This window comes from Felis catus, chromosome D4, assembly GCF_018350175.1.
Source record: "Felis catus isolate Fca126 chromosome D4, F.catus_Fca126_mat1.0, whole genome shotgun sequence".
In the NCBI taxonomy this organism is placed as follows: domain Eukaryota; kingdom Metazoa; phylum Chordata; class Mammalia; order Carnivora; family Felidae; genus Felis; species Felis catus.
In genome coordinates, this window is record NC_058380.1 from 48,182,773 (window position 1) to 48,193,958 (window position 11,186).

The following is an 11,186-nucleotide window of genomic DNA, read 5'->3' on the forward strand; positions in this document are numbered from 1 at the left end:
TGTTTGTAGACTAATCATTCTGAGTGCAAAAGGAAGGATGGATTTGCCTTATGGAAAGGCTGGATTCGGGGAGACTGATTTGAAGGTCATTGCAATAGGCCCTAAGAGAGGAGGGAAGAACTTTAGCTATAGCAGTGGCCAGGAAGATTTAAAAGCTATTTAGGAGTAAAAATCAATGCTAATTGAGGACTGACTGGCTAGGATAGATGGAGAGAGAGAATTCCAGCATATGTGGAGATTTCTACCTTCTGGGTAATTTATGGAATCCACAGAACTATTGTCAGGTAGTAGAAAGGCTTAAGATTTGAGGTTTGAATCCTGGCTCTACCACTTAAGCTAGCTGAGCCTCATTTTTCTACACAAAAATGGCTTAAAATAATTTTGTGGGGGTTAGAGGCACTTGAGTGGCTCAGTGAGTTGAGTGATCAACTCTTGATTTCAGCTCAGGTCATGATCTCATGGTTGTGAGATTGAGCACCTCGTTGGGCTCATGGATCCTGCTTGTCTATGGGCAAGACTATGGTCTACATTCAGCCTTCTTCTTGAGGACCAACCACTCAGGATTAGGGTAAATTGTACAGAATCAGAAATGGTTTAAGATAGTAAGTTCAGTTTTAAGCATGCTAAGTTTAAAGTTCATATTGTAGTCTAGATGGATATATCTTGTATGCATTCAGAAACAGAGCTCGAGGACTTGGGAATGGGGTGCAAATAAAAGCCCAAGAATTTGGAGATGTAATTATTAGGTGATAATTGAAATCACTTGACTGTATGAGAGTCCACCCGGTATAAGAAAGAAAAGATTCAAAGTGAAATCTCTGGTGCTCGGTATGTAAATAAGTAGACAGAGAAGGAAGAGCCTCCCAAAAGCAACTAAAACATGGTTTAAGAAATAAGAACAAAACCTTGAAAATGGGAACAAACATAACAAAACCTGCCTAGTATGAGAGGTGAACTTTAAGAAGGAAATCTGTAGCACTCTGACAGGTCTTAGGACTGACAAGTAACTTGAGGAAAAGGGAGAACTCTTCGAATATAACAATTAAGAGATCACTGACAACCTTAGAGCAATCTCCTTATGGTGGTGGGGAGCTGAATGCATATGGCGGTTAATTGAGGAAGGAGCAGAAATGAATAAATAGGAGATGCAGAATACTCTTTTTTTTTTTTTTTGAAATTTGGCGTGGCGAGTTGGGGTGGTATGTAGAAATGGACAAAGATAAAGAAAAGAGGCCTTGGGTGCCTGGATGACTCAGTTGGATAAGCATCCAACTTGGGCTCAGGTTATGATCTCACACTTCGTGAATTCCAGCCCCACGTGGAGCTCTCTGCTGTCAGCATGGATCCCACTTTGGATCCTCTGTCCCTCTCTCTCTGCCCCTCCCCGACTCATTTTCTCTCTCTATAATAAAATAAACATTAAAAAAAAGAAAGAAGGCTTAATTAATAGACACTGAGAGCAAAGATCTAGCATTGAGGAAGCAGAGGGAGATAAGTGATGGAAGGTAAATAATAAAGGAATGTTGTAGAAGAGGCTGCAGCTCAGGAAATATGTTACAAAAGAATGCATTTGCCTGAGATGGAAAAGGCATAACTTCCCTTTGAGTCAGAAGGTGGAGTAAAGTTGGAAAGACAATCAATAATTGGAAAGTAGGAAGCTTCCAGAATTAACACAGTTGTTTTATCCTGTTATTTAGTTTTTATTTTTTTGTATTCTAATAGCTTAGATTTTGAGTATCTTAATTAGATTGGCTAGTACCTTTTAATGTTCTCTCTACATAAAATGAATTATTAAATTTTAATTTAGTAAAAGCTAAGTGAAACCACACCTCTGTCCTTTCTTTTCCCTGAGAAAAGAACGTTAGAAAATACTGATTCTTAAAAAAGTAGCCCCAAAAATGACAAGGTCACAAAAATTACATTATCTGTGCCGGTGTCTCAGAATATCAGAGAAATATGTTCCCCTAATGATTTGTATATCCTACAGAAATATTAAAGATAAACTTTATGCAGGACATTGGAGTATGTGTTAGCTCTTAAATTGTTCCAGTAATAAAATGATTTGTATTGTTTCACTACCACTATAAATGAGTTTTTGTTTGAGCATTTGCTTGTTGGAAAATAGTTTTACATAGCCTTTTTTAAATGTTAACTGTTAGCTCAAGCTTAATTAGGATTGTAAGTAATTAATTTTGTATCATGTTTACATTTGAAAACAAGTACCATATGACCTTTGTTAGTAGCTGAACACATAGTTTAATTAGATTATCTTCATTTTATTGTGTTATAGACAAATAAAACACAAAATAACCAGTCCCTCCTCATACTTGTGATTTTAGAAATGATGAAGAGCAGGATCTGGATTTATATTAAATAATAAGCAAGTATAGTAAATTCTGCAGATAGAAGGATCATACATTTGAAAAACATAGTCCAGAGCAGATGGGAATTCAGCCCAAGGTCAGAATCTCAAATAAAGACTTTCAAAGCAATAAGATGATACAGTTATATTTTAATTTTACCATCATGTGGGGATTTATAGTATTCTATCATTGGTCTTCATCACTACTTTTCTAATTTCTACCTGAATGATCTCAGTCATATTTTCTGGTTCATTACTGACTTTGTTCCAGCGCTTTGAAATACATTTCATTAGCTTTGATCTTCTTGCTATATTCATATATGTAAATCCAAACACAGAACGGATATCTATTTTTGATAGTGTAACAGAATTAATACTTAGTATTTTCAAAACTGCACCTGGGCCTTTTCCATCAAATTTATTTGTCCCTGTATTTCCTACTTTAGAAAAGGATATAACCAAGGACCTGACACTTAATTTGGGAAAGGATCATAGTTTCTCATTCCAGGTTAACACCAAAGTCACTATGTTGTATTTCATTCTAGGCTTTTCCTTAACCATGACTTTTTTCCCCCAATAGTTGTGCTTACACCATTTAAATTTCTTTAAAGAACATTATAAATTTGTGGTTATTTTTTCTTCGTATGTCAGTATTGGTGTTTGTACTTGTATTAAAAGTATCCACTTCATCCAAGTCTTAAGATTATTGTGAGAATTCAGTTAGATAACAAACATAAAGCACTTGCTAGGATGCCATCTATATAAGAAGTATTCAGTAGAAACAACTCAAAGGAACACAATATGTAATTAAGTCATGGAACATAGATTTAGAGGAAAACGGGGTAATCCTCGACTACTTAGAATATTTTGGGTGTGTACGATGCCATGATGAAGAGGTAATGTTATGTATTATCAAAGAAATTGTTCACATTGAACTGAAGGATAAATATGGAAATAATAACAAAATGAAAGATAGAAATAAGAAGCATCCTTAGAAATTGAAATATTCTAATGGCAGTCATTGAGAGTTACCAATCATTCTTTATTATCAATGCAGTGTATCATCTTTATGTACATTGCAACATATCAGCATTACATTCTGTACAACTCTGAGTATATCATTTGCCCTCTCATTGCTTCCATTGCCTCAGGATACCATAAGGATCTTGACTAGAGAAACTTTAAGTTCGATTTCAGTTTTAAAAACTATGACTTTATGACCACAAAAGAGCTTAATTCTGATTTTTCTGAGTCAACACTTAACAGAATTGTGAAAGACCTCCTGTCTGTGTTTATGTATTTTCTGATTCCAGAATCATCCTTCTCTTTCTAATCTGTCATCCCTATTAATTCTTCAAGTTTCTTCTCCAAATATTTCTTTAATGACCTTCGTATTGCCTTCATTTTCCTCCAATGAGACACACAGATATGGAATCTAGAGTAGAGAAACATAATCCTGATTTCAATATTAGCAGGCCAACTTTTTAAGATAATTATATGTGTGTGTGTGTGTGTGTGTGTGTGTGTGTGTGTGTATGTGTGTATGTGTGTGTGTGTATGTGTGTGTTTCCGTATAGTGCTCTAGAAGTTTGCCTCATACTTTATTGTACCTCCTCCATTTCCTATGTTCCATAGACTTCTATCCATTTTATCCCTGTTGGTATTCTATCCCAAACTTGAAATGACTTTTTTCTCCTTATTGCCTTTGTAAGGAGGGGGAGGATTGGGCAGTCTCTTTGCCAAAGGAATGCTTGACTTGAAGGGAGAAAAACTCACAGTAACCAAGCACTTCCCAATATCACAACTTCTGTTAGCAATATCAGAAATAGTCCAATCTCTCGATTCTCAGCCATCCTTGAATCCTCTTCTGGAGGGAGAAAGGGAAAAAAAGAAAGTGGGTTGGGGAGAAGAAAAATACTAACTTGAGAACTTGATCCATAATAGATGACTCTTACTAACCTCAAATAATTTGCTTTGTCCACTACTTCTATTGCTGTTTTCTCTCTATCTTCATTTAGTCCAACCTTTTCATTTCTCAGCCCTTCAATTGATCTGGTGCCCAGTAATTTATTCATACTGGTACAAATTTTGCCCAATATTTTAGCTCTGATTTGTAACATTGGCATGATGTGCCTAGAAGGTGCTCACCAAATATTTGTAAAATAAATCAATAAACAGCTGAGTACCTTGATACCTGGTCCCTCAAAATGCCACACCACTATCTTTGTTACCTCCACAATACTCTCCTCTGAAGCATTGGGTGGTGATGCGAAGACAGGTCCAACAATCCAAGATAGGACCTTCAGTCACAACTGATAAAGAGAAGAAATTTAACGGAAGGGGGGGCCATGGCATGGAGTTTTCTTATTTCATACATCAAGTCTGATGGATTAAACCTCAGGCATTTCCAGGACTCTTAAGTTTACATTGCTGTGAATTCTTTCTTTCCCTAGTAATCAAGTTTCTTGATGAGTCAAAAGCTTCTGTAACTTAAGTCAGATCTCTGGAGAAGAAGTGGGAAAAATGATGCCTCAGCTTATATTGGCCCTATGGGTTATAAACCATACTTTTGAAAGCCTCTGAGCACCTCCAAAATCTGTGTGTTTGAGATTTGAGACACATTTTGTTGTCAGATACTGTTGACATTCCCACCCCCATAATCAAATCTCTAGGAAGTGAGTTCTGAGTGTGACAGGTGGGAAAGATATGGCCATATAGAACAAATGAGATGGGGAAATAGGGGTTGAATCCTCAAGGTGTCCCATGTACTGTACTCACCACAATCTTCAGAACAAGCTAAAAGAAAATTAGAAAGTTCTAGTGAGCTTATGATCAACGTAGAGTTTGCCATGTTTATACCCAATAGTCTTTATTTGGTTACAAAATGAGGTTCCAGCCACCCCTCCACCCATTCTAAATAACTCTAATATGAAACCACCTTCCTCCTCTCACCCTCATTTCCTACTCCTTTCACATAAGTTCACTGTTGTTAGATAGACATCTTTTATTACCAACTTCAGAGAAGTTCTTTAATATCTCTTTCAGTTTCAATTCCAGGTTTTGGCGGACATCGAGAAGCTTGCCTTGAAGGATAAAGGCACCTAAGAGGAGGTGGAAGGCACATTAGAAACTAGGGGTGGTTCTTCCCTTCAGAATTTAATCCTAATTGTTTTTGCCTTGTTCTTCCCAGTGAACTTTGCCTATACTTGCTTGGGCAGTACAATCTTTTAACATTGAAACAATCCCTCACCTTTCCATGTTTCATTGCCCAGCTTATAAAGTTCATTCTTCAGCCATATTCTCAACTTGACAGCCTTATGAACAGCTAGAGAGGGGGTTAAAGATACATACAGAGGAATAATTACATCCATGGAAAAACTTATGTGGACCCACGTGCACTCTTCCCTGCCTCCCTTTTCCTTTTAACCCACAAAACTCTCAGTGACTCAAGCTTCCCTCACCCAACACCCGAAGCATCTTGTCCCCGTGGGAGACCTTGAAGCTTAAATGGATCATCTCCTTAATCTGCCGTTCAAGCAGATGAGTTCGGCCAGGGACTTCTGAGGGTACCAGCTTTGCTGTCAAGGACCTAATATCCTCTTTGAATTTGGGGTCACATTCCAAGCAGGCTTTGACCCCGTGGAAGGCTGCCAAGGACAGGGGCAAGAGTAGGAGCAACCACAGATCTCCCATTTCCTTCCCCCAACAGCTGGTTGTCCTGGCAACTAGTTCACCTAGTTCCCTTTTCTTCAAAAATCCAGGAATAAGAGCCTTGTCCTGGATAGTCTGATTCCACCTTCCCCTCCATTTCCATCCCACTTCTAGGCAATCTCTTTTGCTTAAGGATCTTCAGTTGTTTTCTGACATTTATCCTTCATGCCAGAGAGGGAGAACTGCCAGTTGGGAAGCAGATACCTGAGTTCTGAGAATAGAACACAGAGAGAGAAATCTTGAGCTCACACAAGCAGAGTTCCGTGCAGAGATAAATCTCAGAAAAGGTTTTTCTCCAGGTTTCTCCTATTCTTGTGTCCTCAGTAAATTCCCACATCCCTCCTGATCATGGGAGTGGTGTCTCAAGAAAGAGATCTCATAGGACCTTAGAGCTGCTTAACCAAAATTCTACTTCTATAGAGGAGGTAATAAAGCCCTGGAATATTGAATTGCTTGGGGTCCCAGTCCCTAATGGTAGAAGTATTGTTGAAAATTAGCAATAGATGTCCAGATGTAATTGATGTCATTGATAGTAATTTTTATATAATTGGTAATTTCTCAAAAATTGGTAGGATGATTTTCAGGCATGACATATAATTTTTTATATCATTCTTTTAATAAAGAGTCTGGAGCAAGGAGACAGGAGACATCAGTTGAGGAATATATGGTGATGGGTGAGAATCCAGTAACACCCAGGGTCCTTTAGTGGACACATCTTAAAAGTACTAATGCTGAAATGTGAGGCATATAAGAAAATAACCACAGTCATCATGGGCTGCCCTCTCAGGCCGCCATGGAAGGAACCCAAGTAAGCATTTCAGTTTAGGGCTCTTGAATAATAATGTTCTTCGTTTTTTGAAGAAATGAAGATTGCTTTGCAGATTTTTCAGGATACCAGTTACCTCTTCTCTGTTACATTGCTTGTACGGCCATGACCTCCTAGGAACCAGGAAACCCTGAAATCTTAAAAGATTAGTGGTAGAATTTAGAGCTAAGGTATGGTAAAGTCATGGAGTGAAAAGCTGTGAGGGAAATCCAAACATCTACCACTAGTTATATGCCTACCATGCACTGCTAGGTATGTACTAAACAGTTCTGATAGATGATTTGCAAGTTCTGATGGCACAGCAATACTTTGAAAGATTATCCCAATTTTACAGATAAGACTCTGAGGTTAGGAAATGTGAAACAATCCTTTCGGCAAAATAATTTGGTAGCTATGGGATCAGGATTTTAACTCATGCCTGTCTGACTCTAAATTTTATATACTTTAATCACTGCCTCTCAACATTTTTTGGGACAATGCAGAAAATGATTTATTGGAGCTTGATAAATGAGAAGATTGCAAGAGGGGCAATTCAAATCCTTTGCTTCAAATCCACACCTCTTTGTTCTGATTTTATTTTCCCTTGGCTAGATGATCTCATCTTTAGATGATCTTCCAAAGGATTTCCACATGTTGAGATCTGAAGGCATTTGAGGTTATGGGATTAAATGAACTCTGAAAACCAAACTGGAGACTAAAAGGGGCTAAGACCTTTGGCATGAAGGTAGCCAGATTTGAGGAAAAAACATTCTTGAAGAGAAACACACATTATAGATAATTTCCAGTTAACAACGCATACTTCTACTTTCAGATTGGACACTTAAAGAGAACGCTTTGCCATTTTAGTGAATAAGTCTACTGTTCAGTGTCACATTACCTTGATCCAGACCATGTGCCCAATTGACCAGTTTTATCCTCATTCTTCCAGCTTAATTGGCAATCCAGGATTTTTAGGATGAGAGAAAAAAATATTCAACTTCTGTATAGTCTTGGGAAGACTGAAAAAAAGCAAGCCACTTTCTAAAAAGACAGGACTTGTAATTGAAAGGGACATATAAAAAATAATGGAGGGACTAGCACTACCATGGAGCAAACAGCAAACGGATAACAGAGTGAGCTGATAATAGAGGCAGAGGTGGACACAGATCTATAAGAAGACAGAACAGCACTAAATCTGGAGGAATTTTTATAGAGAGGCTGGATCTAGGAGACTAGAAACAACAATTAATGAATATATGGTGGTGAGTGAGAACCCAGAGATATTCAAGATGCTTTACGAGAAGCGTCCTGAAGGTACTGATGATGGAGTGTATGACACAGAAGAAAATAACTACAATTATCCTGGGCTAGTTCTTCAAATTCCGTAAATGTAAAATATTTGAACTTGGAAAGGAAGAGCTGTCTAGACATTGATGAAATAATGATCACATTACTTAATTAAAATAATGATACTTGTGTCTAGGAGGCAAAAGGCTAATACCTAAATCCTTCATTGATTATGCTAATATTTGGTTTGGATTGGCACAGAGGGGATATGATTTGTAGTCAGTGTGAATGTGTAGAATAGCTAACCAAACCCTTTATTTGCTTTAAATAAGAGATACATAGTAGCACATGCATTCGTAATATTTTACCAAATAGACATTTATTCATTTGCAAATCTTAGATAAGAGTCATGGGTTATTCACAGGTGAGATATATTACATATTGTATATGTTCTTTTCCTCCAAAACCATTAGTCCTAATAGTCCCTTTTAAAGGCTAGAGTCAGTTGTTTTGTAGCATGTGGCCTTTGTTACAAATCATAGGATACACTGAGGTTTAATATCTAAAATAAATAAATAAATAAAATCTAAAAAGTTTCATAAAGAAGAGCAAGAAGCTTCTTAAAAGAATTTCCTTCAATCCATAGTAAATCTTGTTTCCAGATCCATACAAAAAACTAAAAATAGGGAATCTCTGTGGCTCAAGCTTCTTAGAGCTTCTTTTCTTGTGGATTATTTGTCCCAGCTGAGCCCTCCGGCGTTGCTGCCTATCTCTGTCACTTCACAGGATTCCCTAGAAGTTTGGCAAATAATCCAGATACCTTTCTAAGTCAACTGAGATTCAATTCCTTCCTGACTGTGTGATCTGAGACTAGGGAGCCAGTGCTTGGCATTTGGTCAAGTTATAAGCCATCTGTCTAGGCAGCATAATAACCATAATTATAAATGTTGAAATAATTACTGTATTCCAGATCCTTCACATGTAAAGTGATTTTAATATTTTCTGGTGTGCCTGTCCACTTATCCATTTATACTCCATTGTCATTAAGCCAAATTCCCCCCTCCCTCCCTCCCCCCCGCCACCATGTTCCACTCGTTCTTTAGAAGAAGTCCTAAGGTTGGAGCTTGGAAGACTTTTTTTTGAACAATTATTTTGAGAGACACAGAGCACAAGTGGGTGAGGGACAGACACACACACACACACACACACACACACACACACACACACACACAGAATCCGAAGCAGGCTCCAGGCTCTGAGCTGTGAGCACAGAGCCTGATGTGGGGCTCGAATCCACAAACTGTGAGATCATGATCTGAGCTGTGGTCTGACATTTAACCGACTGAGCCACCCAGGTGTCCTGGAGCTTGGAAGACTTTGAGGGAATCTCCATCTGGAAGGAAATTAAACTAAAAGAAAAGCTGATCCGGGGCGCCTGGGTGGCGCAGTCTGTTAAGCGTCCGACTTCAGCCAGGTCACCATCTCGCGGCCCGTGAGTTCGAGCCCCGCGTCAGGCTCTGGGCTGATGGCTCGGAGCCTGGAGCCTGTTTCCGATTCTGTGTCTCCCTCTCTCTCTCTGCCTCTCCCCCATTCATGCTCTGTCTCTCTCTGTCCCAAAAATAAAAATAAAAACGTTGAAAAAAAATTAAAAAAAAAAAAAAACACAACTGAGGCTCTCAAAGGTCAGGGATCTTAGTAAAAAAAAAAAAAAAAAAAAAAAAAGAAAAGCTGATCCCATCAGTAGGGATTGTGGGAAGAACAGGGGAGACAAGTAATGACAAAAGATTTGTGTCATAACCTCTTGTCTCTAGGCTGGGGTCCCAGAAGGGGAGATTACATTAGGTGGGTTAAAGGGAATACTAAAGACAAGAGGAGCTTGCCCTGCATCCTTGAGGAGCTCCAAAGACTGCACCAGTTACCTGCATGTGACAACTGTACCTCAGGAAAAATAGTAGCATGACATGATTGGCTAGCAGAAGGCACTCCTGAGACCATGCTAGTTACCCTGTGCTGTAGAAGGACCAATACACTTCCCCTGGTTGCCAGGCAAGGATGTGCAAGTGAACTCAGGATCTGACTGGAAAGCTTGACACTGTGTTTCATCAAGGCTTCAGGGAGTGGGGTCCTGTCTGAAAGATGGATAGCAAACCACTAGATCAGGAAAGGAAAAGGCATTTGCAGCAAGCTCCAGCACCTTGACGGGGCCAAATTGTCAGGGAAAACTGCCAGACCCTGAGGAAATAGAGAACAAGCCCAAAGTGCCCCACATGCAGAGTTTCCCAGAAAATACCACAAGAAGACTCAGAGGTGGGGTGGTACTAATCTTGCCTTAGAAGATACCAACACATGGCAAAGAATAAAACAAATACCCTCAAAGTTAAAAAAGTATGTCATTCAAGGGAACACACATTAGTGAAGAAATGCACTACATAATTCACTGAAGAGGAGAAGACGGGTTTTAAATGCTAAAAGAGAGTTCAGTAAGTGATTGTACTTACTACCATTTTAGTATGCTAGGTAAGATGGACTGGTAGTTAAAACAAGCCTGATTTTTCAGTGATTAGGACAGTGTTTTCTTAAGCCCAAGAGAGGTCTAGTATTCCAGAGTTACCAATGTTCATGGTTCCTGATCAATTATAGGAGGTTAGGGCCAGTTGGAGTAACCTAACCCTTGTCCTATCTCCTGGGCAATCACTGCTATCAGTGGAAAGCTATAGAGATGTGCTATATATCCAAGGGCCCCTTCAACCGCGGGAGGACCTATGAATTAACAAAGGCCCCGCACCTTCCCATTCCTATATCCCATTTTGGAAAGAAGCAGGGAATGGGAAGGAAATATGAAAGAATGATTTTTCCAAAAGGTACTTGGTTCCAAAAAAGAGTGTTTAAATATTGGGTGGGATTAAATTTATCATATTGTGTGATACTGCTTTTTTTTCCTTTGCTCACCCTGTGAGGTGAGAAGTGAGGTGTCCAGAGGAAGCTCAGGCCGGTTATAGATTATGAAGAAGCTGTCTCCTT

General features: G+C 38.8%; 1 protein-coding gene and 1 long non-coding RNA gene across 6 annotated transcripts; one reads left to right on the forward strand and one right to left on the reverse strand.

The window, feature by feature from the left end:
- Positions 1 to 3,383: 3,383 nt before the first annotated feature.
- IZUMO3 (IZUMO family member 3) lies at positions 3,384 to 6,429 on the reverse strand. 5 transcript variants are annotated; one of them, XM_019816055.3, is made up of 7 exons: positions 6,278 to 6,429; positions 5,613 to 5,687; positions 5,374 to 5,463; positions 5,141 to 5,158; positions 4,594 to 4,674; positions 4,139 to 4,229; positions 3,384 to 3,797 (listed from the first exon to the last, which is right to left on the reverse strand). In XM_019816055.3, the coding sequence occupies exons 1-7, from the start codon at positions 6,408 to 6,410 to the stop codon at positions 3,692 to 3,694; spliced, it is 594 nt and encodes a 197-aa protein (XP_019671614.1). In that variant the 5' UTR covers positions 6,411 to 6,429; the 3' UTR covers positions 3,384 to 3,691. The 5 variants fall into 5 exon arrangements, with proteins under 5 accessions (XP_019671614.1, XP_044898643.1, XP_006939248.2 ...); XM_045042708.1 differs by lacking the exon at positions 6,278 to 6,429 and adding an exon at positions 5,824 to 6,270 and having other exon boundaries at positions 4,156 to 4,229; XM_006939186.4 differs by lacking the exon at positions 6,278 to 6,429 and adding an exon at positions 5,824 to 6,270.
- LOC109493828 lies at positions 6,340 to 8,363 on the forward strand. Its single transcript, XR_002737543.2, has 2 exons — positions 6,340 to 6,498; positions 7,828 to 8,363. It is a non-coding gene; the product is annotated as an uncharacterized LOC109493828 (long non-coding RNA).
- The last annotated feature ends 2,823 nt before the right edge of the window (positions 8,364 to 11,186 follow it).

Excerpts from the sequence above, each read along its gene's own strand:
- IZUMO3 (XM_006939186.4), bottom strand. The coding sequence starts at position 6,055 with ATGGGAGATCTGTGGTTGCTCCTACTCTTGCCCCTGTCCTTGGCAGCC. Across the intron at positions 5,688-5,823 it reads CAAGATGCTTCGGGTGTTGG|CTGTTCATAAGGCTGTCAAG; the intron begins GTGAGGGAAGCT and ends CCCCCTCTCTAG. Across the intron at positions 4,230-4,593 it reads CAGAGGAGAGTATTGTGGAG|AAGAGGATTCAAGGATGGCT; the intron begins GTAACAAAGATA and ends TTCTCCCTCCAG.